Here is a 27,483-nt window from a genome sequence, read left to right on the forward strand (position 1 = left end):
GCTGGAGGTGTGAGATCCCCTCTAACCCACTTTCTTGGTTTCAGTCACTGAAGGAGGCGACATGGTTGGTCGCAGATTTCAGTTAGATTTTTTACACCCAAAATATCCTTCTTATAAGAGCCATCCACATTTTTCCATTCTAGGTAAGTGATCACTTCTCTCTCTGTTACTTCTTACGTCAAACTATATAGAGAAACTGGAGAGATAAAGTATTTGTTGATCCAGTTATTCATCTAAAAGTTTCTCTCCTGCGTTCATAATCTAAGTGATGATTTCTGGCTGCAAAGTTTTCTCAGCTGTCCTCTCTTTGTGTGAGAAACACTGCAGGAAACAATGCAAGGTGTAAAACTAAGTTTACCGCACATCACTTTCTTTTTCTTTTTCAATTCATGTCTTACGTTCATTTTGACCAGTAGCTGCTAAACAGCCCGAGCTCCCTGAAGTCCCATAAGGTGATAATTTTAACACGAGTGCACAAGATGATTTTCATGTGCACACATGTTAAAGTGATCACCTTTTCAGGACACACCTGCAAAGGGTTCTCTCCTCTTGGGTCCAAAAAGGAAGGGAATTATTCAGGTTTTTCTGTCAAGGTGAGTTCCTCTGTCATCTCTTGTTATGACCAAGATCATTCAGGTAAAGGGAAGTGACTTAAAAATCTGGTGTAAGTGGTGAATTGTGGTAAATTCCACTGAGTATAACAAAAGTAAGACATCGGAAAGGACCTGTGGGAGCTGAGCAAATCAGTAAGCAATTCCACAGAAAGGATGACTACTCGGGTTAAGAATTTAACTGTTTAAGGAAGTAAAAGGAAGAAATGTAATGAACTACACTAACTAACCAACCCAAACAACAAGAGAACAGCACCCTTGAACCTTGTGTACTATATCCCAAGGTGAGTAAGTGTGCAGAAATTAATCCAAACCTGGTCCAGGAACAGAAACATAGATCACGTGCCTCAGAGACAAACAGCTTTTGGAGTAAGTGATCAAGAGGCACAGTAGTGAAGGTTTCTGCAAAGGCTGTGCACAGAGCACTGAGAAGGCCAGGGTCTTCCTCCAGCAGCACAGGTATTAGCACGTCCAGCCTCTGAAGGTTTTGAGGCTAAAGCCCGCTTTACACTCCTGCACCTGGGCCTACGCAGACCGTAGACTGACCTGCAAATCCTAATAATGTAACTACACGTCGGAATGATGCAAACCGCAAGCCCATTGATGATTGGTCTTCTGGGTAGCAACATATATGCCATAATTGCCGCACATTACATCTCCTCCATGTCTCCTCTCTTTTCTTCTTTGCAATAATTACAGTATGACCAGCTGCTGTTCAACATTCATCAGCTCCAACTTCAACAATGCGCTCAAAAGCTGCCATAGTTTCCTGTGCACAAACAAGCAGAGAATGTTGCAGGACCGTACACTGGGAAAACAACTAGCTGAGAAATTGCACTGCAGTGTTTGGGTGGATTATTGTAGACACTCTAACGCAGAAGTATGTGCTCACAACAGCGTAGAGTGACGGTGGAAGTACAAACCAGGCTTAAGAGTTGTTGAAAGGTGACCTGTTTTCATGTACGTAAAAGTAACGAATACAGAAATTATTGCAGAAACTTTGTTACTATTATAAAAACAATTTGTATTGTGATTTGATTCAGTTGTTGTTTTTTTAATGAGTATATTTGACCCATCTTCATGGATGACAGACCAAAAATGAGGGCAGGATACAACAACTGAGATAGAGAAATAGCATGCAGTCTCAGAAAATAGATCACCAGATTTTTCCCACTTGACTCTCAGGGCTTCTAAATATTTAGTCTACATTAGTCTTCAGCTTTTTTTGTAAGTATTTAAAGCCTCTTCCATTGATTCATTCATCCTGGTGAAGAAGGCCAGCTCTGTCCTGGGCTGCCCGCTGGACCCTGTGGAGGTGGTGGCTGACAGGAGGATGATAGCCAAGCTATCTTCTCTGATGGACAACACGTCATTCCCCCTCCAGGAGACCATAACAACACTAAGTAGCTCGTTCAGTGACAGACTTCTTCACCCGCGGTGTCTCACGGAGAGATGCCGCAGGTCTTTTCTTCCTGCAGTGGTCAGACTCTATAACCAATAATATATATATATATATGTGTGTGTAAGATATGCTTATTTTTTACCTCTTTAATTTATATATTTTTTTGCACTGTCTACTTTGTTACTGTGACACTTGAATTTCCCCATTGTGAGACGAGTAAAGGACCATCTTATCTTATCTTACTAAGCTAGCTGCTGTTGTTGTTGTTCTCTCTGAAGGTCTGATCCTTGCTTACTGCACTACACTCTTCTCTCAAGTTGAAACACTAACAGGTAAGATTTTTCTGCTTTTCTTCACATTTCAGAATACAAATCATAAATATGACTTTAAAGATCCTGTGAGGACTTTATGGGTTGTGTTGGCTTTGGCGCCCCCCTGTGGACAAACCTGTAGCTCGGCTAATTGCTGATTTTATCCTTTACATGTGTGGGGGAAAAAAACCTTGTTCACAGTTAAGAGTATCACTCACTGAGAATATTTGGCTTTAAAAAAAACATGAGATATGAAGGTGTTGTTTTGCAGCATGCTGTCATTGAATCTGACGCCTACCCCCTGGCAGTGATTTCAGACATTCAAATCATTATTTGAAAATAATCAGTCTGGATGCTGATGGTCTTGTTTGCTTTTGTACATCATAAAGAGGCATCCATGTTAATTTCAGGCTTTTTCATAACCAGCCAAAAACTCCTCACAGGAGCTTTAATTTCAGTGATTTTATGTTTTTTCTTCAGTTTTCTGTAAATATATTATAAGAAGTAAGTTCCAAATGCCTGTGCAGTACATACATATCTTACCATCACTGCTAACACATCCAGAATGTGTTCTTCCCCTGAAATAAAGCAGCTTTCTTTATCATTTTAATCTAGCTTCATACTTTATTCATACTCTGTTCCAGTGAATTGCAAGAAAGAGAACATTTCCTCAAAATATCAGCACTGTGCGATTCAACCAGGTAATGAAACAACGTTTTGACTCACCTCCGGCTGAATCCTCATCTGCAGAATCAGATTAGAGAAAGTTTCCTGGTTTCTATACCTGTACACTGCCTCTCTCTCCTTCTTAGGTGGAGTCCACAGTTTAGACTGCTTTGGTAAACATCATTTACTAGGCCACAAAACCTGCGAGTGGAAATCTGGGAACCAGTCATCACAGAACACATACACACTCATCAGACGACAGTAAGAGACATATTCTTTAACACATTTAAATTCTGTTAATGAAGATCTCATCTTTTAACCTTTTTCTCTTTCTAGAGGCAAAAAGTTATGCCACGCCTACTTCAACCTCAATCGGTTTTCTGAAAACATCTTTTTATATGAAAAATTCAACGTGACTGTTGAAGTTTTTGAAAACATTGAGTCAACAAACTGCACCAAAGCAGTTTTCAGTGGTTCACCAAGGAGCATATGTGAGTATAAAAACAAGGTTATCAAACTCTTCTTTGATGATAATCTCTAAAGACATGTTTTTTATTATCTCTATATTTCAGTGCGATGTGCTCCTCCAAATGACGTCTCCTTCAACCGGCACTCTGGGAAACTTGTTGTGAGTGTGAGCTGGACAGAGGAAGACAGACCTGTCATAAAGAATTACTCTGTGAGGTATAAAGCTGTGAGCAGCACGTTGTGGAGCGAGGTCAGTATGAGCGTGATAGTGGGGTCGAGTGTTGGTGTGAATTCAGTTAATACACATTGAAGATTTCAAATGTTTTTAAGTCTGATGAGATAAAAAGTGTTTTTAAGGTGGTTTACAAAGATAGAGTTGGTTCTACTTTGCACAAATTTTGCATTATAACAGAATATATAAAATAAAGTGATAGAAATACTTTGTTATACCAATAAAACCACCTTTAAGAGGAGTAAACTCTGGGCTTTTAACATGAAAAGTGTTGTAATAATATTGAAACATATTTTTTATAACAATACAATTTCAGGTTTAAAAAGATAAACACTCTTCTGTCACAGTAAACATTAAAATATCTTCTTAGCAATAAACTCTAAGTTATAATGTGAGACATAAAAAATGTGCATTAACACCAAGTGCAAGACTCCAGTCTTGAGAAATGAAGCCAATGCATGAAGTCCAAAAACTGCAGTTCCTTGAGTGACCACTAGAGGCTGGCCCCTAAAGTCCTGCAAGACACATAAACACCCAAAGAGAATGTGATAAAAAGTATTTTTAAGATGGTTTACCAAGATAGAGTTGGATTCCACTTTGCATTATAACAGAATACATCAAATCTAGTTATATAAAATACTTTGTTATAACAATAAAATCACTTTAAGAGTAATAAACTCTGGGTTTTTGACATGTTAAGTTTCTTGTTGTAGTAGAGGTTTGCATGTTTTAATAATATTGAAATTCAGGTTTAAAAAGATAAACACTCTTCTGTCACAATAAATGTGTGATAAGTAATAACATTAAAATATCTTCTTAGCAATAAACTCTAAGTTATAACGTGAGACACAAAAATGTGCATCAAGACAAAGTGGAAACCTCCAGTCTTGAGAAATGAAGCCAATGCAGGAATGCCAAAAACTGCAGTTCCTTAAGTGACCACTAGAGGCTGGTTCCAAAAGCCCTGCAAGACACAAACACACTCATTCAAAAAAGCCGATCTATACAGCAAGAGTAAACTCGTTTACAGCCTGGTACAAAAAAACGGTTTTGGTCTGAATAGCTAATCTGTCTAGCGACACACTGCATGCTGGGTACATTTTTTTTTATAAAAACTTATTTGTTTTGGAGATACAAAAGTTACAAGTTTGCATAAACAGGCACACAGCTGACTTCACTGACAAGCGGACACACTAGCTGATAGCGAGGAGGCTAAACGCCAGCCTCAACTCCGCCTCTTTGCCTCTTGCTAGGTCGACTGACAGTTAGGTTGAGTCAGCGCTTTCAATATGGCATCCATCGATGATGGTCTCCATGTTTTAATGTGAGACACAAAAAAGTGCATCAAGACCAAGTGGAAAAATCCAGTTTTGAAAAATGAAGCTAATGCAGAAATGCCTAAAACTGCAGTTCCTTGAGTGTCCACTAGAGGCTGGTTCCAAAAGCCCTGGAAGCCACATACACACTCATTCAAAAAAGCCAATCTTTTCAGCAAAAATACAGGCCTGGTTCAAAAAACAGTTTAGGTCTGAATAGCTCATTTTTTTAGCGACACACTGCATGCTGGGTACATTTTTCATATACTCATATTCAGGGGCACAGCTGACTTGACTGACAGGTGGGCACACTGTAGCCTCAACTCCAACTCTTTGCCTCTAGCTAGGTCGAATGAAAGTTAGGTTGAGTCAGCGTTTTCAATATGGCGTCCATCGATGATAGCCTCCATGTTTAAAACAGACTATGGGGCACTGGTGGCCTAGCGGTCTGAGCGCCTCACATACTGAGACTACAGTCCTCGTTGCAGGGGTTGCCGGTTCGATTCCCGGCCGCGACCATTTCCTACAAGTGTTCCCCCGCTCTCCACTCCCCACGTTTACTGTCTCTCTTCAGCTGTCCTATCAATTAAAGGCAAAAAGCTATGATCAAGACAGGCTTCTGTTTTAAGGCGATGTACTGCTTGGAATAAAGAAAACAAGAGATCAGTATCATTTATAATTCCTTGGGTTCATTTCTTGGTAATAACTCATCGCTGTGTTTTTTTGACAGTCACTCGTGCAATGCCAAAACGAAGCCAAATGTACAGTAGAGAATCTAACCTCCTCGTTGGAATACAACGTACAAATACAGTGTGTCACTAATGATAAATGCTCACAGTGTGTTTGGAGTAAAGTCTACACTGTCCCTGAAGGTCAGTCTGCTTTTTATTCATTTAAACTATAACAAACAGTTTCCATGTCTTGTTGTGTTGATGTTTCTTTCACACTTTTCCAGAGCTGACAACGCAACCTCTTATTGTCAGTCTTAATGATACTGACATTAATGGAAGAAAAGGACAACGGCTCCTCTCTGTAGCATGGACAGTGAGTTCGAAATGTGACTTTTTAAGCTTTACAATCACAATAAAATGTTGTACTATAAAGCTTAAAATATCCTGTTGGTTAGTTTCCTGCTGCAGAGCTGTACGATGGCTTCCATGTGAGCATTTGGAAAGCATCAGAAGAGGGGCCATGTGAGCGGAAGACCACGACTCGGCCTGAGATCAGACTGATCCTCTCATACTCTGCATATTACTTCAACATCAGTGCTTTCAATAACGCCAGCAACTCCCCGGCTGTGAAGCAGACGATACTGCCACGGGAAAACGAGTCCAGTGAGTACGCACTTACAATCACCTGCATACATTTAAAAAGCACTCACTGTAAGTTCCTCTGTTTTTAAAGGAGTTAAGTTTGGACTTGTCCTTGCAGGTTTGGACGATGGAAAGCTGAATGTGACGGTCCACAGCAGTAGATCTTTTACCGTCTCCTGGTCAGACAATCTCATCCAAAAGTACGTCTGCTACTCTGTGGAGTGGATGAAGAAGGGTCAGAAAGCAGCACACATGCCCTTCTATGAGAATGAAAACAACAATAGGACCTTAACGCCTTTACCTGGTACGTAAAATATTCACATATTTGATCCACACTGTTCCCTGAAGTTATGTTTTCTAGCTATTAATCTGTTTTTCTAAGAAGGAAGGAAGAACTATAGTTTAGCAAAAATTGGAGACCTTGATTTGAATCCTGAGCCTCGACTTGCATAAGCACTTTCTTTGCCCTGGGCAATAAGAACAGAGAACTCCAGTGTGTGGTTAATCACCTCCCATGCAGTCATTATACTCAATTTAGTGCAATTAAAACATTTATTCTTGTTCGTGATTACAGTCATTTTTATGTCATAATTATAGTCACTGCAGCACACCTGTTCAGAGGCTAATTACCTGCTTTCTTAGAGTGTGTCTGTGTGTGTGTGTGTGTGTGTGTGTGTGTGTGTGTGTGTGTGTGTGTGTGTGTGTGTGTGTGTGTGTGTGTGTGTGTGTGTGTGTGTTGGCTGGCTGCAGTGATCAGCAGGAGCACTTCTAATTTGGCTCTACAAAGTATGAAGACTATTAAGTCTTTCTGTGTGCTGTTAGAGGAGGATTGTGGTTTCATTCTTTGAACACTTACTGGATGATAATTAGTCACAGAGTGTTTCAGCACTGATTTTTGCATGTGATGAATTACGTTTGGTTCCTGCCTTTGTGATGACTGTTTGGGTTATTTTAATTACGCAGAGACTTTGGAGCCTTATAAGAGATACAGCATCACTCTTCACACCAGACCGAACAAAGACACCTGCAACATGAAGCACATCAACAACAGCGAGAGCACCTATGGGAGCACACTGTTCTATTTCATGGAAGGATGTAAGTCGCACGCCTTTATCTTCAAAATATGTCTGTGTTTCAATGTAAAATAACAATGTGAGGACAACCAATAACAACAGCGTATCACCCAGGTAGCAGCTTAGCTCTCAATCAAGTATTTAAATGTGGTGGAACTACATTCATTTCTACACTCATCACTCTAATTCAGATGCATCCCCTTAAGACGAAAGTACCTACCAACATATTGTTGAAATGGTGGCATTTGACTGGTTAAGTGAATACAACGACCTGCAGGTGGCACTAGTGTCATTAGGGTTCATCCACCAGGGACCATGAATGTCTGTTTAAAATTTCACAGCAATCTCTTTATTAGTGTGGACACATTTGGAATACAGGCCTACTGTGGGTACTACAGCATAAAGTTAAGGGTTCATGGTATTCAAAGGATAAATCCTCTGGAGAACAGGAATGTCTAAACTGAACTTCCATAGTTATATATAGATGTGGATTTAGTAAGATACATATAAAATCTAAATGTCATAGTTAGATATATATGACTGGATAAGCGATTACAATAACCTGCAGGTGGTGCCTAAGTCATTAAGGTTCATCCACCAGGGACCATGAATGTCTGTCACTTTACAAATAGCACACAATAAAAGACACAATAAAAGAAACAAGTTAAAAACACAGTGGAAATAAAAACATTAACAGTTAAAAGCAGTTCTGAAGAGGTGAGTTCTGAGCTGGGATTTGAATGTTTGGAGGTCAGTGGAGTTGCGTATGTGTTTGGGGAGGGAGTTCCAGAGGGCGGGGGGCAGCAATGGAGTAAGCCCTGTCGCCCCAGGTTCGGTGCTTGGTCCTACAGGGTGGGGAGAGGAGGTTTTCATCAGAAGAGCGGAGAGCACAGGAGGGGTTGTAAGGGTGAAGCAGGTCAGTGAGATAGGAGGGGGCCAGGTGATGGAGGGCTTTGTAAGTCAGGAGGAGGAGTTTGAAGTGAATGCTTTGCGGGGACAGGAAGCCAGTGGAGGTTTTGGAGGACAGGGGTGATGTGATCACGGGAACGGGAGTGAGTGAGTAGGCGGGCAGCTGAGTTCTGGATGTACTGGAGTTTATTGAGGACTTTGGATGATGAACCATATAAGATGCTGTTACAGTAGTCAATTCTGGAGGTGATGAAAGCATGGATCAGGGTTTCAGCTGCAGCGAAGGAGAGTAGTGGGCGGAGTCGGGCGATGTTTTTCAGGTGAAAGAAGGCGGCTAATAGTGTAGACACATTTGGAATACAGGCCTACTGTGGGTACTACAGCATAGATTTAAGGGCAAGTCAGTCAAATGATAAATCCTCTGGGGAACAGGAATGTCTACATAGATGATTTAGTAAGAGAGATATAATGTAAATGTTATAGGTAGATATATATTACTGGATGAGTGATTGCAATGGCCTGCAGATGGCACCTAAGTCATTAGGGTTCATCCACCAGGGACTATGAATGTCTGTTTTAAAAATGTCAGAGTAATCTCTTCAATAGTTGTAGAGACATTTGGGATACAAGCCTGCTGGTGGTACTACAGCATTAAGTTAAGATGTCATGGTATTCAAAGGATAAATCCTCTGGGGAACAGGAATGTCTAAGCTTAGATTCCATAGTTATATATAAATGTAGATTTAGTAAGATAGATATTCATGTAACTGTTGTAGTATGATATATATGACTGGATAAGTGAAAACCTGTAGGTGGCACCAGAGTCATCAGGGGTTCATTGTAGACATAAGGATGAATCCTCTGGGGAGCAGGAATGCTGGAAATAATTTTAGAATAAATGTTTGACCTGAATTCGATGGAAGTCCATTCAGTAGTTGGTGAGAAAACTTCTCTCTTAACCATTCATGTGAATCGTTTGGAATTACAAGAGGATCATGTAGAAGCCATGGTGATCAATCCTCTGGGGACAATGTTTAAATTTTGTGTCCCAGAGGATGGATCACAATTCCACACTGTAAATTTGAAGGTATTTCACTTGATAACAGAACATGTGACCTGCATGAGGCGATTGAGGAAAAGTCAGAACATCACTGGAGTCATTATGGTTCATCCTCTGAGGGACAGGGAAGTCCAAACTTCATGCCAATTAATCCAATGCCTGTTCCAAACCCCACATTTCTCACACCCACTGCTGAAAACAACAAAACATAAGTCAGGAGCTCAGAAGAAGTTGAAATGATTTATCTTCTGGTGACACTTTGAGTTCCATAAATGGCACTGTGACATTTCAGCCCACAGTTGTTGAGATGTCTCAACAAAGACCACAGTGGTGAACCGTCTGACCAGGCATGGTTGGCAAGGTGCTATTATGAATCACCAAGAGAAACTGTGATATGGCGAGGAAGGGAAAGGGTACTGGCAGCTGGTTAGAGGTCACAGTACGCAGAAAAAGTCTACCAGCCCATTAAAAACACTGCTGCTAGATCGGTATTGCAGGTTTCTTCTTATCCTACCCATCATGTGAAAGTCTGATTTCTCTGTATCGTTCTTTCAAAGCTCCCATCAGTGCTCCCACAAACATCAGCAGCTACAACATCACCCTCAATTCAGCGGTGCTTCAGTGGTCGCCCATCCCGGAGGAAGACATCAGAGGTTTTCTGTTGGGTTACATAATCCACTTCACTGAAAACCGCTACCCGGGGACAAGTATAGAAAGAAGTAAGACGCTTCTGTTCCTATCTACTCCAAACCTCTTCCCCTTGATTTTGGCTTATCCATGCACATATATAGACTCAGAAGTGTACAAGTACCTTGGATGTCTGCAGTTTTTTTCTGCCAAGAATTTTGTTTCCATTGTTTTTCCAACAATCTAGACATTTCCTATTTGTAACCCATCCAATTTTAAAACTGGTTTGTCCAAGTTGCATCGGTACTATGTTGAAAAACGTACCCTCTTGTATTCCAGATATAACAGTGGATCCAACGTTGAACTCCTGTGAACTGGAGAATCTGAAAAGCAGTACCACATACAGAGTCCAGATATCAGGTTTCACCAAGGCAGGCGAAGGAGTACTTAGCTCTGAAGTCCTCTTTAAAACAAACTTTAAAGGTGACGACTCTTGAACCACCAATCACGCCTCAAACTGAATTTATAAAAAATATATACTGGTACCAATTCCCCTAAAAAACACATTCTTCTTCTCTGCCTCAATTTTCACAGAAAATTCCAATCTCGGCAGTTTCCTCACAGTGTTTGCAGTTTTGGTCACTGTGCTGATATTTGGATCTCACATAATAAAAAGGTACTCCTACATCCATCACTGTCTTTCAAGTAAATCAATATGGAAGTCAGCAATGTTTAACTTTGATAATATCAATCCTGTTTGCACAACTCCTCTAGAGCCAAACTCATCCTGTGGCCGAGCATACCCAACCCTGGAAAAAGCAACGCCATGCAGATAACAGAGGGACCTCGAGAACTGGTGAGTGTGAGCTTGCAAATGTAGGGTTGGGAAATTGGTCCACTATTTAAAAGATGTTAATTGTATTGTTTTTACTTCCCTAAGGAACTACTAGAATTGATTAACACTCTGAAAGTAGAAGAAGGGGACACAAACAGTCTCCAGATAATTGAGCGAGAAGAAAAAACCTCTGCCTGCACATCAACGTCAAATCTACCACTTCTACATGCCGCTGAGGTGGATGAGGAAAGCCAACCAGAGATGACACATGACTGGATCCATAGTGCTGCAAAAGACACAAGCGGAGAGACTCTACCTGACAGTATGACAGACACAACCCCAGACATTCAAAGGACCGACCTGCAGAGTTCTACCTTTGCCTTTCCGACAGGATATACGACGATTGAGCTGTTTCAACAGATGATGCCTCAAGGAGTGCCAGCAAATACATCGCTCACCCAAGTGATGGAAGGAGAGCCAGAGGACGAAGATATGACTGAGCGGGGATCAAGATTGGAGTATGTTCGGCAGTTTGGTTATCGGTGCAATCTTGGACAGTGAGGGTTTGTCCACTGTTTCGTGTGACGGTACCAAGAACCACTGACGATGGATCCTTGAACCAAATGAGCTCTCTGTTGCTTCTTCCACTGCTTGGCTGGACTCGACCAAGCATCCTTGGAACCACTCTCTGTTGGCCAGAGTTGTGTTGGAGCTGAAACTATGTGGACCACCAATGGATGCAAGGAAATCTTCCTTCGCTTGGCATGGCACATCCTGCACAAACCCACTCTTTCAACATCTTCTGAACTATTGTGGGTTTACTGTCAGTGAGAACCATCTAGTAAAAAGGTGAAGGCATTGATCCACCACAGCAAAACGTTGGTTGGGTTGGACTATGTGGACCACCAATGGATGCAAGATGATCATCCGTTGCTTGACATGGCACATCCTGCACGAGCCCACTTTCAACATCCTCTGAACTATCGTGGGTTTGCTGTCAGTGAGAGCCATCAAGTGAAAAGATGAGGACTTTGATCCACAGAGAAACGCTGGTTGGGTTGAACTCTACTGGATGACTGCTGGACAGTGATCCTTCTTTGTAATTTAATACTTCAAAACATATTTCCTCATACATTGATCGCCTTAAATTTAGTTTCAGGTCTTCTTCAATGCAGTAAAATGTTCATTTTATGAATTATGGTCCAGATTGATGTAAAATAAACGATACAGCATGGTACACTTTTACTGTAGTGACCTAGGATTGACAAGTAGCTTCAACTGTAGCGTAATAAGCACTTCTTTCTCTGAAAAAGCAACCCTGTAATAGCTGTAGTGGAGTTTCGTATTACCCCCCATAGAAAGGGCGTTGTTGTGCAACTGAATAGCAAAAAGTTGCATGACTCACAGTCGGTCATAGTAACAGTTGCTTCTAGGAATTGTTCCAGGCTTCCAGCCATGTCATTTCACCAAGTCGTACTTAGAATTTGGCAGGACTCTAAAGGTCAGATGTTTGGGTATCATGAACACAAGCAGGTGTTGTTGGTTATACTCTTATATCAGGCTGCTCTGGTGGTTTGGCCACCAAATGAACTCCCATGGTGGGGTCCAGAGGAGATCATCAGTGGGTATTTGGTGGCATCATGGAGTAGTGCTTAAGTACAGGGCGTAAAATGAACTTTTTACCTCATCTGTCATTGGCTAGTGCCCTCCAGAAATGTACTGACCAAAAATTTTATTATAAAGATATATTTTTGGTCTTTCTGCCTTTATTTTATAGGACAGCTGAAGAGAGACAGGAAGTGTGTGGAGTAGAGAGCGGGGGAACACATGCAGGAAATGGTCACTGGCTGGGAATCGAACCGGCGACCCCTGCGACCCCTGCGACGAGGACTGTAGCCTCTGTATGTGAGGCGCTTAGACCGCTAGGCCACCAGTGCCTATATCATACGTTTTTATTATGAAAATCCAACTTAAGCATCACTTAAAGAATACAGTTATGTACAGATCAAATTTGATTATTGCTATTTTATTAGGTTATACTTCTGCTCCTCTTCTGGATCGTCTCCTGCCTCTTTGTTTATCCTTTTGGTTTGTGGTGGCTTCACATTCCCGGCGAATGTGTCGCCACATCTTCCTCGAAACCCTCTTCCCGCCAAGGGTTAAAATATCCTGACAGTCGGCAGAAATGGGCGAAAGTATGAAAACAAAACTTCACATACAAATACAAAATTTTCCATTGGCCACTGGCGGGTGTGTGTTTTTGTTTCACACGACAAATACATTTTTTACCCACCATTGGCGCTTAGCGGGTGTTCATTTTACGCCCTGCCTAAGTAGCAAGAATGTTCATCACAATTAATCTTATTTTCCAAAACACAGTGGTGTAACTATGGTATGCCAAAAGGGACAAATTGGGAGCATGATTAAAAATATGCAAATCAATGGGTTACATGAAGATGGTCTATGATTAAGACCCAGACTGAGGTTTATCACAGAAAAGACTTCAGTGCAACAGAAGTGAATGTAAAGTCTCTTTATTTAGTATTTTTGGAACCAGATCAGATGTTCTGATAGATTCATGAAGGATCACATACACACATCCAAGCTCTCCAGAAACAACTCCACCAAACCTTTATAAAGAATCAAAAAGGCAGACATCAAGTTTCCAACCTCCCCCCCTCCCTCCCCCCTCCCTTGCAGAGCACAATCATTAACCACCATCTAAACCTCACATAGCAGGTACATGGATATAAAAAATAAAACTCTTCACATACTGTTTGGTTGTGTTGGAATTTTTTTTTTTCTTCTTAGCTTTATCACGAGTTCACCACTTCAAACTGAAGCCTTGTTAAACATAAAAAAAAAGCAGGAAAAGGGAAAAAAAAAAGCAAGAAGATGAGTTTTTGTAAAAAGCCATGAAAGGAGGAGTTTGGCAAAGACGCTTTTTAAAATGCAACAAGCTTCAGAAACGCTCCTGTTTCCTGATTTTGGGGGGCTAGTTTGCACAAATATTTTAACACAATCACAATACTGCAAACTGCAACACCAAAATGACAGAAAATAAACTGTTAATATAAAAAAAAAATCCACTTAAGTCCCATCAATGTTAAATCTAATCTGCTATTACTCTCTAAAAGACAGCTGACAATACTTTAATATAACATCTCATTAACTATTCAACAGAACTGACAGTAAATCCAAGTTGCATCGGTCAATAAGTCTCAACATTATTAGAATATTCTGTACAATCTTAGTCTAGGCACTTTTTGACCCTTCTGGGGTTCCATGCAGTTATTTGACCTTTGACACCTCGTCTCAGCTGCAACAGTGAGTCTTCATTTACAATACCGTTCTCTCTGGAGCGTTATAAGCTGACAGACATTTTGCAAACCATCATTTTTTTTACAGTATCGGCCTGCATCGCTTCTATAAAACATTAAATAGCTTCTTTTTTTTTATCTCACAGCATTACAACAATAACATGAAAAAGAACATGATGCATTGGGATGTGGCTGCAGCTCATCATGTTCTCATACTGACCTAATAAGAGATGCCTTTTTGTAGTAAAAATATATTCGCAAGGAGGTCCAGAGAAACTGTAGAACATGATTCTGCAGACTTGACAGTGTACGTTTGCAGGAGGCGCCAGTTTCCAGAGATTTTAATGCAACGAAGAAGAAAGACGGGACGCTTTCCCTGGACCGATGAGGCTTTCAGCATCAGCAGAACATCTGTCAGAGGGGGCAACATGACAATGCACTTCTTTGACTTAATGAAGTCAGTGAAGAGCAGAATGGGAAGTTGGACACGGAGCGGCAGAATAAGAGGAAAGGCGGTTTTTTTGACACCCGACAGAGAGGCGCGTTTATATTTGTACTCCATGAGGCGTAAAGAACACTGATTTGCATGTTAGTGTGCAGAAGATTCTAAATCCACAACAAAGTCCGGATTACACTTCCATTATTTTTCAGTCTTCGTTTATGCGTTAACGAAACACAACTGAAGCAAGAGACAGTGTCAGCCTGCTCTGCTGCAGCTGCTTCACACTTGTCACCAGTCTGTCTCTAAAAAAGGAGTGTGATGAGTGACAACTGTTTGGGAGCGCTATATAAAGTAACTCAGCTATCAACCAGAGAGAGAGACAGATGTAGATCAAACTGAAAGAATCAAGTGAAGCTTTTGTTTCAGATTGTAGCCTGATGAGAGTGCAAAGCTTTACATGTGTTTTAATGCAGATGAACTTCCTTACTTTGTGTGTTGCATTAAAGTGCACATATCAATCATTTCAGAAGCCTACTTTTTAATTATCTATGATATAACACAGTTATATTGTCCCTGTGCAGCAATAAATTAACACATTATCATTTTAAAATCTCACAGCTGCAAAAATAACCCAGGTTGCACTCACAGGAGCAACATTTGATTAGTGTTTATGAATTTAGTTGCTTAATATTGCCATTAGCAATATTGAAACGCCCAGTTTTTCATTTTGGATGCATCTCACATGACACAGTAAACTTAATACTGCTGACCTGTTCACTAAAACAGGCTTTTTTGAAACTGGTATTTCCTTTATGGTGCAGCTGATTCAGAAGCTGGCATGTTTTGTGGTCCTCTGGAGTATCATGACTACAATCTTTGTATCTGTGTACAAGATTATCAAGTGAGTGGGTTGCTGTAGCAGATTGGAACCTCAACCGGGTGAGCAGGACTCGTCTAACTTTTAAGATTGTCTAACCTTCCACTCTTACACAGGACTTCCACCAGATCTGTGTCCGGTCCATCTCTGATCTGGAGCAGGACCGCCGAAAAGCTGGAGTCATGTGACCGAGGTTTTCCTGCATTAATCCCTGAATCAAGGATTCTCCTCCTCCTCTCCTCATCCATGTTGTCTTTCTGGTCCTCTGAAAACCTCTGACCTGTTGACTCCAGTCCACCCTCGCTCATCATGACGGTTTGTTGTCATAGTTAAGTGAAATACGATCTGGTGATAACACAGAGTGTTTTATTCTGAAAATTAACCGGATGTTTTCATTTTGTTTTGGTGAAACCTGACTTCCTGTCCTGCTCCATCTGCTCTATTAAGATTGATGCGTCGTGCTCCGGCATCCGACAGAAATAGAAGTCTTGTGTATCTGATCTAACGCAACGGAGTGGATCCAGTGGAAGTTAACAGATTAACTAGAATAGAAACCTATCAGATCCGGTGACGGATCAGAGACGGACCGGACACAGATCTGGTGGAATTTGGCTTCTTACTTCTTTAATAAATAGTTTTACGCCAAATAACTGACATGGACATGATTTCAATGGATTAAAAGTGGTTGTGTTTCTCTTGTTGTAAACATTTCACAGTTTTCAGAGGGAGGACTTTTTCTGCCACGCCACTGCCTCAGATTCAGTAACATTATCAGTGTTTAAAGAACAATAACTCCACGCTCTCTCTCTTTTCTCTGCATCCACAACAACGGTCTGCTCTTCATTGCTTCTGCATCTGCATGCTATAGAGAAATAGCAGACCACTGCTGTATACTGACCAATCAGAATCAGAAGGTGGACAGAGTGTTTGTGTTTCAATATGAATCCAATAAAAGCTTTAGATTCTGCCTGTGTGAAATCTGCTGTTTGGAGAGTTTTAATGATGAAATGATCATTCATGATCATCTCTGAGCCTCTAAACCCATCAATGATCTGCTGAACTGTGAAGCTGAGACTCTCTTTGCTGTCCCCAGTCCTCACTCGGCCTTCAGGTGTTCTCCTCAAACAATAACTTAAATAAAAGGATCCATGTGTTGCTGTAAAAACCAGGCGGTACAACAGGACACTGATGCTGACGGGGGGAACTCGTTGTTCGTTGGTTGGTTGGTTGTCCAGTGTTCTTGTTTTGATACACACCTGACGGGCGTTGAGATCGTTTGATTTCGTGCTGCTGTAATAGTCCCTCTGCGTCCACGCACGCTCCTCATGGTGAGTCTTTTAGCTGCCGTTGTGCTGGACGCAGGGTGATGATGTCATGTCCTCGCTGAGGCCGACCGAGTCTTCTCTGTCGCTTTCGAAGTCTTCCTTTTCCACTCGGTTGTAGTCTTTCACAACCTGAAATTAAAGAGAGGGAATCAGGTCAGGACGAGTGAGGTGTGATTTTTAAATCAAGCTCTGCACATTTTGTTTCATCCCTTGTTGAATTTCTGCAGAGTTACCCGTCCTACTTTCTGCTTCTTCCTCACTGATAATCTAAACATGAGTCAAGTGCATTTAAGGACGATGAGATACACGACAGTCTGGCTAAAAAACCTTATCTTTTCTTGTGAATCGAAACAGCTTTAAACGAGAAATCACAAAAAGCTGCAGCTTCAATTCTAGGTACTCAAACCAGACTGAAGTTGCGTCAGGCCGGTAGAGATCGGAGATAACCGGCCACCTCTGAGAGTTTCAGTGGAAACAGTGCACTGTGAGGAAATACAGACAGGGGCAGACTGGTTTAAGTGATGCAGAGCACTAAGAAACTTCTCTACGAAGAGGAGACAACACTGCAATCACCTCTGATGGGTGTGAACTGATTTGAACGTGATGACAAGACACTGCTGTGCTTCTCTGGAAGCGTTTTGCAAGTGTGCAGAATTTCTCACACACTCAGCCGCTGCTGCTCGGTGCGATGTTCTGATTGTTATCGACAAAGGAAACTTTAAGGTGACAATGTGTCGTCTTTCATGTCAAGGCTATCTCTTCACTGTTACCTTCACCGTCTCTCTGAAGTGGTCAGCGTTCGTTTGGTTTCATACTTGAAAAATGTTCATCAAAGAAGGTGAGTGTGTTATCTCCTCTCTGACCGCCTGCAGAGGATCAATGGTTACAAATTCTCACCAAGTCTTGATGCTGAGGAAAACTAAGCTTTCATGCTGCAGGAGGTTGAGACTAAGAACAGGATCTATGAGCCTCTCTCAAATCAAACTCTCCACCCACGTTCATTTCAAACGTTTCCACTCTGCTGGTGGAGGGTCGGCTCTCTGGATGTGGAGTGGGAGTGAGCTGCTAAACCTTTAAAAAAGTGAGTTTGCACTAACGCTGACTGATGGAGTGAAAGCACTGTGTTGTATTCAGTGTGAAAAGGAAGAAGTATGTTATTACACACACAAAGTTTCCTCCAGAAGAACATCTAAAACAGGCATGTCCAAAGTACGGCCTGGGGGCCAATCGCGGCCCAAGGTCCATTTAATTATGGCCCCAAGCTTCCATCTTAAAATGTGTTATTCATAGCAAAGGAATTAATCATATTCTGAATCATCTGTACATTTGCAGTTTCTTTCAAGTGCACAAACAAAACTAAAGTCAATCCAGAAACGTCACAAAAAAGTTTCATATGGACTACCTGTCTAAAGACAAAGCATGGGGAATTCATAAGAACTAGGAGAGCTTACATTTATGTTTTATTCTCTAAGGAAGGGGGAGGGTTAATACCTTGTTGGTGGACAAATACCTGCTCGCACTGGGGTTATAAATTGAATCCACTTGTTCCAAATTTGATGAAATTTGTCCTTATGGATGCTGGTTTAAGCCACCTTCTGTTCTTTCTTTTTTTCAATTGCTGTAAAGCACTTTGAGTTGCATTTGATTTGTATGAAAGGTGCTCTATAAATAAAGCTTGATTGATTGATTGATTGATTGATTAAAAGTTTACATTTCAGCCAGGATCTAACAAATTGTTCCTCTATCTGGAAAATGCTACATGTTTAAAAGTTGCATATATTTACTGAGCAGCTTATAAATGTGTGTGAAAACTATAAATGTTTGCAAACAGAGATGCTGTCAAACATGCATGGGAGGGAGTTCTTTTTCTCATGATGTGGAGCGTTTCAGTGATTCTGGCTCATTTCATTTGAGCCACATGTTACAAAAGTTTCTGTTTCTGCAGAAGAAGAAGAAAGCTGATGATGGGCAATGGATTTCAGATTTTCCTAACCTGTATTCTTTACGATCTTGAGTTGAGCTGCACAAATGTCATTGCATTAATCATAATTCACACAGATAATGAATAAAGAAACTTCTCCCTGGTTCTTTCAGCCGGCAGGACTTCTGTCACCGTTTAAGAGCCGACTGAGAGGAATCGAGGTCAGCAGTAATGTCTTCTTGTAACATAAGAACTAAAAGAGCAGCAGGAGGGAGATCCCTCTGCTCCTCTCCTTTTCATAACAGAGCGACACCTCATTTCTTCCCTCACGCCTCAGCAGTCCTGAAGTGTGATAAACCTCTGTGCAGTAAATGATCCGGAGTGAGACGGCTGTATCTGCACAGGAGAGAGTGTCATTTCAGAGGCTTTATTACCTTCACTGGCCTGGCCTTGCTCTTCGTCCGGTCCTCGTCTTTGCGGCTCCTCTTCCTGGATGTGGAGCGCTCCTTTCGGTCCCTGCTGCGCTCCCTCCTCTTGTCTTTCTTACCTCTGACAGAAGCAACACAAACGAACAAACAGAGGCTGAATCACACACAGAATTCCAAAAACACAAAGGTAGGAGGAAGTTAACCTGCACGGAGGACTGAAGGCTGGTGGTGCTAGCTCTGCTATCTTTAGAGACACTCAGCAAACAAATCTGACTTTGTTTTACCTGGAGACTGTGATCCTATGTGGGTTGTGCTCAATTCAGACTTTAACTGAGTGTCTCCTCACCTTTAGACCGGTGAGTTAATCAGAATTCAGAAGGAAACTAGTCTCTTCATGTCATCCCTACGTAAAAGAACTTGATAGCAGCTTCAAGACAAGAAGTGACAGATTTACCTTTTTGGTGAGGGTGATCTGACTTTCCTTCGGGGGCTCCGTGAGCGTTCCTTACTCTTCCTCCTGTGGCCCCTGATGAAGCACATTTATTGGATGAATCACATTTTTATAGTATTTTAAGATTACTAGATTTTTTTTTATCCATGCTGGATGCAAAAACTTATTCTGGGAATGTTATTTCAGTTTCAGGGAGTGCTGCAGATCCAGCCATAAGATGCATCAGCAGGTGATGAGGATAACCTCCAGATCTGACCTACCTCGAGCGACTGCGACTGTGTCTCCTGTCTCTGGAGCGAGACCGCTTCTTGTGGCCGCTTCGGGAGCTGTGGGAGTCGTTCTTCGGCCATGACTTCTGCGGCGTTCTGCTCCAACAGAAGATAAGGAAATGTCACTGACTAGTCTTTAAACAAACTCACATTTTAACATCATGCAGAGTAAACCCTAAACACTCCAGGGGTTTTATTTGGTCACCTGTGTTTGGAACGGGACTTTTTCCTGCGTGTTTTCGAGTGTGACCGGGAGCGTGATTTGGAGTGTGAGCGGCGTGCCCGCTTGGTCTGGCTGGAGGAGGAACTCTTCTTTAGGTCAGCTGGAGAGAGAGCAGCAGATTCAAGAATCAGGACCTGACACAAGTTCATGTTTCATTATGTAAAGCTTGATGGACACATTGGGGTACCTGGATCAATAGCAGCAGCGATGGTGGACTGAGCTTCCCTCACTTTCTTCATCACACTCTCCAGCTCTTTAGCAGCGGCCTGCGGCGTCATCTCAGGAGGTTTAACGATAGCGTTATTGGAATGATTAACCCTGAAACACATTCAAATTAAACTGATTAATAAGTCTGCCTCTGAGCTTCATTATGCTGCTGTTTTAGACTTCATCAACACATACTTCAGGGGTCTGTCTCCAAACATGACTCCATTGAAGGTCAGAGCTCGGGCGACGGACTCCTGCTCCACAAACTCCACGAAGGCGAAGCGCGTCGGCTGAGTCTCGTCTCCGGCCATCCTTACAAACTTCACGTCTCCAACCTGCTTGAAGAACTCCAAGAGCTGCTCGGCGGTGGTGGTCTGAGGAGAGAAAGGTTTCATGTAGGAGTGAATCTACTGAGTGATAAAAGGATTAAACAACATTAAGACTTTATGGATGCAAAGTTGATCAAAACTCCTAATTGCAGGAAAAGACAACTTCTTTTTCTTAAAGAACTTCAACAAAACAACTTCCACGGTCATTATTGGCCGTGCATGTGACATGTGAAGGTTTAACAAAGGTTGTGTTACCTGTGAGTTCAAGTTGCCGACATAGACCGTCCTCCTGATCTCGTCGATTTTGGAGGGATCCACGTTTCCCATGAGGGGGGGCTGACCACTAGAAGACGCTGCAGGGTCCAGAGTCGCTGATGCTCGATTCACAATGGGAAGGTTCAGCTGCAGGGATAACACACACACACACACACACACATATATTAATGACAGTCACATTAGTGAGGTAGGCCATTTAAAATCACATATCATTATGGGTTAAATGGGGATGCAGGAGGATCCTCTGGTTTGGGTCAGCTCAGGTTTCTCTAAAGGTTCAGCTGCAGGAAACTGTGTCGTCTTTAAAATTATGAGTATTGCAGAAGTGCTTATTTCAAAACCTGCTTATGATTTGAAGAGATGCAAATACAATCTATTTTTAAAACTTTATCACAACACAAAAAACAAGACGAGAAAAGCATGAGAGCATAAATATTTTTAAAGGCAAACTCAAGGCTTACCTTTTTAGTCTCACGTCTAACTGAGTTTTATTCTTATGAGAGTTTTATTATTTTATTTATTTATTATTATCTAGTTGAAATTAAGGGCACTTTTTTATGTATTTTATATTCTTTTATTTTATCTTATTTATTTATTTTAAGTATAGCATCTTTTTTTATTTTACTGGTTTAATATTTTAGTGTTTTATTATCTTAGAAATGTGTTTTATTGTGGTGAGTTTAATTTCCTGTGTTGAGTTTTAACATCTTATTTGACCTCCAGTGTTTCCTCATTAAAATATCAGGAGAGTGTTTCCTCAGTTCACTCAGGAACTTCTTTTTTATTTATTTATTTTATTTTCATTGTTGTTATTATTGTTGCATATATTGTGTTCTTAACCTTAGGATTGTGGGGTGGGTTTGGAGTCGGGCTTGGGTTGGGATTAGAATGGGGGGGCATCATTTCATATATATATATATGGCGATACCTGAGCTCTAGTCCCCTCTTGTTTTATTTATTTGATTTGGTTTCAGTTCAGTTTTACCCTAAATACACTTGTGTAATTGTACGTTATAACCAATCAATGTATATTGTGAAATAAGATGAGAATGTAGTGACAACGATTTGAGTTATAGGAAATTGTCTCATTAATATGTAAAGATTAAGTGTAATGGGAATACATCTCCTGTATGTGTGCTTGTTGTGTGTCAATTGAAAAAAATATATAAATAAAAAGTTCAAAAATAAATAAATATATATCTATTTCTTTTTATTTATTGATTCTATTTGAAGTTGTTTTTATGTACAGCACTTTGTGTTATAATGTCGTTGTATGAAAAGCTCTTTATAAATAAAGTCTGATTCATTGATTGTGGTGTACGATATGCTGACTCACATTCTGCAGCGGGGCGGGTGTAGGAATCGGTAGCAGTCCCCCACCAGGAATCAGGCTGGGTACTGGGGTGGCGGGTGCCAAGAGAGACAAAGCCTTGGCCTCCTCCGGTATCTTCCCTGCAGGACAGAAGCAGATATTAGAGAAGGCAATAGAGGGACTCGTCCCTCTGTCTCCTCTATGTCTGCACAATTAGCCCACTGTATTCTAGAGAGAAAGAGAGCATACACTTCCCCATACAGCCTTTAAAACTTCTACTGTCTACTCAAACTGGAGACCGAGCATCCTTACTTTGATTCATTAAAGGTGACATATCACGCTTTTTTCATCAATATATATTGGTCTAAGAGGTCCCCAAAACATGTCTTTAAAGTTTATGCTCAAAAAAACACTTTGAAATCAGATTTTGGTCTGCCTGAAAAACCCTCTTCTTCAGTCCTCCTCAGAACACTCTGTTTTCTGACCACGCCCCCTCAGGAGTGGATGTGCCTCGGCTGTCCAGCACGTTGATCTAATGTTTACATGTTGGCTGAATATACACGGCTGCTCAGAGATCGTGTTACTTCAACCCTCTGAATCTGATCCAGAATCTGATCCTGACGGAGAGGTGCCTGTAGCAGGACCTTTCTGAAGGATTGGTCACAGATTTAGTGTTTCTTGTTGTTTTATTTGTCAGTATGTCGACGTGTGTCTTGGTACACAGCTACAGCTACGACATGTAGCTATGTAGCTATGCTAACTAGCGCTAGCACTTATCCATGGTAAATAAAAATCATCCACTAGATCTTCAAATCTGCAGACGTGGGGAGTTAAACCGACCTTTGTGTTTATTAAGACAGCCTACAACTAGCATGCCTCCCTCCTAAGCTCCTTGTTAGCACACATGTGTGCAGGGAATGAAAAACGGAGGAGGGATTCAGTATTATTTTATACAGTCTATGGGCTGAACAAGCTCCGAGCTCTGACTCCGTGACAGACCGGATATTGTTGTTACGTAACAAAAACACGGAAGTCTGAAACGGCTCGTTTCACACACATTTACAGAAAGGTGGAGAAATCAGAACAGGGGCAGAATGGATTTTTTTCATTCTCGGGGGGTTTGTAGACAGGGACACATATTTCAGGTAGAGAACCATTAAAAAGTCAATTTTGCATGATATGTCACCTTTAAATTATTCCTCTCAGTCAATCTGAATTAACAAAATGTTAACTGTTCAAAAATAGAAGAATTTTGTCCTTGGTCTCTTTTCATAGATCAAGAAGAGAAAGAAAAAAAAACACAATGCAGAGAATGAGTCAACACTTTGATGCATGGGTCACCTGTACTGGAAACATATTGGTCATGAACCATGCGATATCAAGCATGGGCGCTTTTCCTTGGGGGGGGGGCGATCGTTTTCGCAGTGTTGGAAAGGTGTGCAACACAAGACAACCCCATTGGCTGCATCACTAATAGCACACAGGACATCAGATACAGAGAAGAACAACAATTTTAAGAACTGTAGGAAATGTTAGCCAAGACTTAGCTATAAAGAAAAAGAAGACAACCAATTAGGAGTTTTGCTCATTCCACTTTGGATTAAAATCTGCTTCTTTTACTGCAAGAAGAGTCGGCTATGTTTACAGAATAACTAGAGAATCAGAGCATGACTTTAACACTTCTACTTCAAGGAATAAACTCCAAAAGGAACGACGCAAAGTGTAAGTTAACAGAGGAGAGTGACAATATTAAAACATCCATATCAGAGCTGTGAGTAGATTTTTAGCACAGGTCAAAAGTGCAAAGAGATCTGAAAGATGAGACGTTTTTTTTTTTTTTAAAGAGGTAAAGTTGTCATTACTGGATCTCACTTTTAGAACGTCTAGCCCCCTCACTATGTCAACAGGAGGTTGGTGACAACAGAGTAAAGTGTTAGTGATCCTCCTAGCTTCCCATGTGTGATACACATCCCCACCAGCAGTATGCCGGAGCAACCTGGACAGAATTCAATCACACACAAGCTGCAGCTGTAGCGGAAAGAGAGAGGGGGGTGGGGGTTGGACAATAATCAAAACAACAAACCAAAATAACAAATATAACACAACGCTAGAGATTAAGCAATACTGTAGTTTCTAGATAGAGACAGGAGAAAGTGGACAACATGGGAAAGTATGAAAGGAAACAAACCAAAAAGAAAAGAAAAATAAATAAAAAGAGACAAGGTGTCCATCTTGGAAGGATCAGCGGGCTATTCTCCTGGTCACATTCCCCCCTTGAAGGCTGCGTTGGCCCGATCGGGGATAGTGGCTTGGAAAACAATGCCTGACTCAGGCTAGTGTAGTGTAACAGCTGGGCCAGTCTAGTCATCTGATATGCACACATAATCACACAGAAAAAACATACAAAACCAAATTAATAAACTCAGTAGCCATCCAGCACCAAGTCACGTGGACAAAAAGCATCAGGTTAGAGGTGATATCATTCGTTTGACTGTACAAATGGGAACAACAGTGGCACCAAAAAAAGGGGGGGAGGGGGGAGATTTAAAGAAAAGGAACAACAAAATGAAGAGAGAGAAATGGGTTGGAGTTAGCTGTGTTGTAATGAATTTATTCTGTATTTTCCAAGAAACAAGCAGTAATAATGGTGGATTTAAAAGGGACAACAAAACCAGCAAACGGGTTCCTGTGGAACGGCTGTTTACTGTGGACTCGACCCTCTAGACCCCCTGACACCCTGGAATCCCTGTTCCAGACTTCACTACAGCACGTCTTGATTTTAAACCCTACCTAAAGACTTAGTTTTGTACTGTCAATACTCTGTGTTATGATGTATTCTAAAATCAGTGTTTTTGTCTTTGTTTTCCATGTTCAACCCATTACAACCCAAGTCTTCATTCGCTTATGAACGCCACCAGAATGTGGACTTAGAGATGACGATGTGTTTACTTTTTAAACCATAGAATGTTTTTTTAACTGTGTGCTTTTATTTTGAAAGCTTTAATTCACTCAAAGAATTATCTGCTTCATTGATAGACTCTTAATTTTGACGTATTTGTTCAAACATTTGTTCAAAACCGTAAAACAACTGATTTGATGTAACAAGCTTTGAATATTAAAGCTCCAGTGAGGGACTTTTTTGGTGGTAATGAAAAACAGTTAAATGAAATCCTGATCCATCTACACAAACCCCTTGACCCCCAAAAAGCAAACAAACAAGACCAATAGAAGGAAGATTGATTATTTCTAAGTAGTCGTTTGATGTGATTTGACTCCTGCAGGAAGGTAGGTGTTGAACGAGCTGATTAACTGCACCCGAAATTAACATTTTTCATGCTTAAAGCTGCTGTTGGTAGTCACAGAGTAAATATCTGTTCAGATAGAGGGACTTGGAATGTCAACACTATCCCCCAGATGTCCTCTTAGCCCCCCAACACAGATCTGCCTGTGCAGTCATGATAGTGCCGGACTCATAACCAATCAGAGGACATAGCAGGGGCCGCCCCTTAACCAATCAGGACAGAGGATTGGAGATTAGCTATGATTGGTTCATCATAATGGGAACAAGGGGAATAATAACATTGCTTGATACAAAGGCATTGGAAAACGCAGAGATTTCGCAATAGTCTCAAATTACTTCACTTACAGATGAGTACTGATTGGTATTATGACCTTTTCCCCAAACCCAGCAGAAAAAAAGTGACGTTCTTTACACTATTCCTACCTACAGCAGCTTTAAGCTTCTTAGTGAATTGCACAGAGTTTGATCGTCCCACTTTGTCCACAGGGGGCGCCAGAATCCACACAACCCAAAAGTTCCTCACAGGAGCTTTAAATTCAAGATGAAGGAAAATGAAGCATCTTGCAATATTCTGTTTCTTCTTTGGAGACTGAGCTGTCAATGTTTTACCTGTTTATCATTCTCCTGTTTCTTAAGATTTTTCGAACTGCTTAATTTCCTCTATTTCTTGTTTCTTCTATTTCTTGCATTGCACCCAATTTTTAACCATTTATTGTCCCCCAATTTCTTGTGATTTTTCCAGACTGCTTAATTTCCTTGATTTCTTGATCTTCTATTTCTTGCATTGCACTTGTGTTTTTATTACCTTCTTCTCTCTTTACTGCTTTTATTTCATCTACTTTTTATGTATGTATTTTTGCTCATTTCATATCTGCTGCAATTTCAGTTCTTACACATTTTAATCCTTAAGTCTCAATTAATATTGACTTGTTCTTACTGCCTGGCTGCACTGATACATGGTATGGTGACATAGCACTTTGAAAACCCTTATCTTAAATACAAGTTATTATTATTACATGATTATAATCTTCACCAGGGGTCTAGAGAGTGAATAAAAACAGTGACATGGTGACCAGTGCTTTAACTTATTCTGCAGAAACCACCAGGTGACACCACAGAGAAACCCTGGCTTGGTGCTTGGTGCTGTGAGGGGGGATGCGACCTAATGTCAAAGTGATTGAGCCCATCACCTTCTCCACATACCCACACTTCAACCTCAAAAACCCAAACAGCAGCTTACACAGACAGGAGGCTACAGCAAGTCCTCACAGAACACTCACACATTGCAAAAAGGAGGAATAAATGTGTGCTGCACTCACCTTCTGCACATGGCACCACTATCAGAGCTCTGTCAACAAACACTGTGTTGGTGAGATGTTGCGCCACACCAACACTGGAGGGGTCTCGGTACTTTATATAACACACTTTGGAGGAGAAAGACAGAGGGGCATTGCTGGAGGGAGAGACAGAGCAGAGAGAATTAAGATTAGCTTTTTATTTCACTCATTTCTGTGCAATTTTCAGACCCCCATGAAGGCCAACATCCTCGGTGTTTCCTAGCTACGCATGCCCAGGCAGGGTGCTCTTACTCGGGCGGGTAGAGCCGCAGCTCGTCGATGTCTCCCAGGAAGCCGAACAGAGTGCGCATCTGCTCGCTGCTCACGGCCGAGGACAGGTTGGTGACCTGGACGACAGCTGTGCCTGGAATCCCGCTCATGGTGCAGACTGATGAATGTGGTTACAGTCCTTCTCTTTATTTCTCACTCAGCCTGCATGAAGCAGTTTATCCAAGCTAGCGGTGCGAGATGGTTCTTCCTCTGATTCCTGGAAAGGTTTCACAATGAAGTAAGTCAGGGACTAGCGCCCCCTGGTGGAAGGACTCTATACCTCAGACCCAGTGCCCTCAATTCAGAGTAAAGATGTGAAATTCATCACTTTATGAGAGGCTGTGAGCAAATAGTTCCTCACATAAGGGTTAT

At 41.3% G+C, this 27,483-nt stretch overlaps 2 protein-coding genes across 5 annotated transcripts; one reads left to right on the forward strand and one right to left on the reverse strand.

Moving 5' to 3' along the window:
• Positions 1-12,060, forward strand: LOC117831228 (interleukin-31 receptor subunit alpha). Its single transcript, XM_034709826.1, has 16 exons — positions 1-143; positions 2,292-2,345; positions 2,969-3,025; positions 3,137-3,251; positions 3,327-3,481; positions 3,563-3,708; positions 5,737-5,878; positions 5,962-6,050; positions 6,133-6,340; positions 6,438-6,623; positions 7,283-7,414; positions 9,919-10,080; positions 10,328-10,471; positions 10,583-10,664; positions 10,763-10,844; positions 10,929-12,060. Exons 1-16 carry the CDS (start codon positions 62-64, stop codon positions 11,382-11,384), a joined length of 2,292 nt encoding a protein of 763 aa, XP_034565717.1. The 5' UTR covers positions 1-61; the 3' UTR covers positions 11,385-12,060.
• Positions 12,061-13,341: 1,281 nt separating this feature from the next.
• srek1 (splicing regulatory glutamine/lysine-rich protein 1) lies at positions 13,342-27,363 on the reverse strand. 4 transcript variants are annotated; one of them, XM_034709885.1, is made up of 12 exons: positions 27,094-27,362; positions 26,824-26,957; positions 23,545-24,571; positions 22,228-22,343; positions 20,871-21,017; positions 20,482-20,660; positions 20,267-20,397; positions 20,062-20,179; positions 19,848-19,952; positions 19,591-19,662; positions 19,143-19,257; positions 13,342-16,916 (listed from the first exon to the last, which is right to left on the reverse strand). In XM_034709885.1, the coding sequence occupies exons 3-12, from the start codon at positions 23,573-23,575 to the stop codon at positions 16,800-16,802; spliced, it is 1,131 nt and encodes a 376-aa protein (XP_034565776.1). In that variant the 5' UTR covers positions 23,576-24,571; positions 26,824-26,957; positions 27,094-27,362; the 3' UTR covers positions 13,342-16,799. The 4 variants fall into 4 exon arrangements, with proteins under 4 accessions (XP_034565776.1, XP_034565775.1, XP_034565778.1 ...); XM_034709884.1 differs by lacking the exon at positions 23,545-24,571 and having other exon boundaries at positions 27,094-27,363; XM_034709887.1 differs by lacking the exons at positions 26,824-26,957; positions 27,094-27,362 and having other exon boundaries at positions 16,062-16,916; positions 23,545-24,231; positions 24,392-24,565.
• Between the last annotated feature and the right edge of the window lie 120 nt (positions 27,364-27,483).

The sequence above is a fragment of the Notolabrus celidotus genome, chromosome 19 (genome assembly GCF_009762535.1).
Source record: "Notolabrus celidotus isolate fNotCel1 chromosome 19, fNotCel1.pri, whole genome shotgun sequence".
NCBI lineage: Eukaryota > Metazoa > Chordata > Actinopteri > Labriformes > Labridae > Notolabrus > Notolabrus celidotus.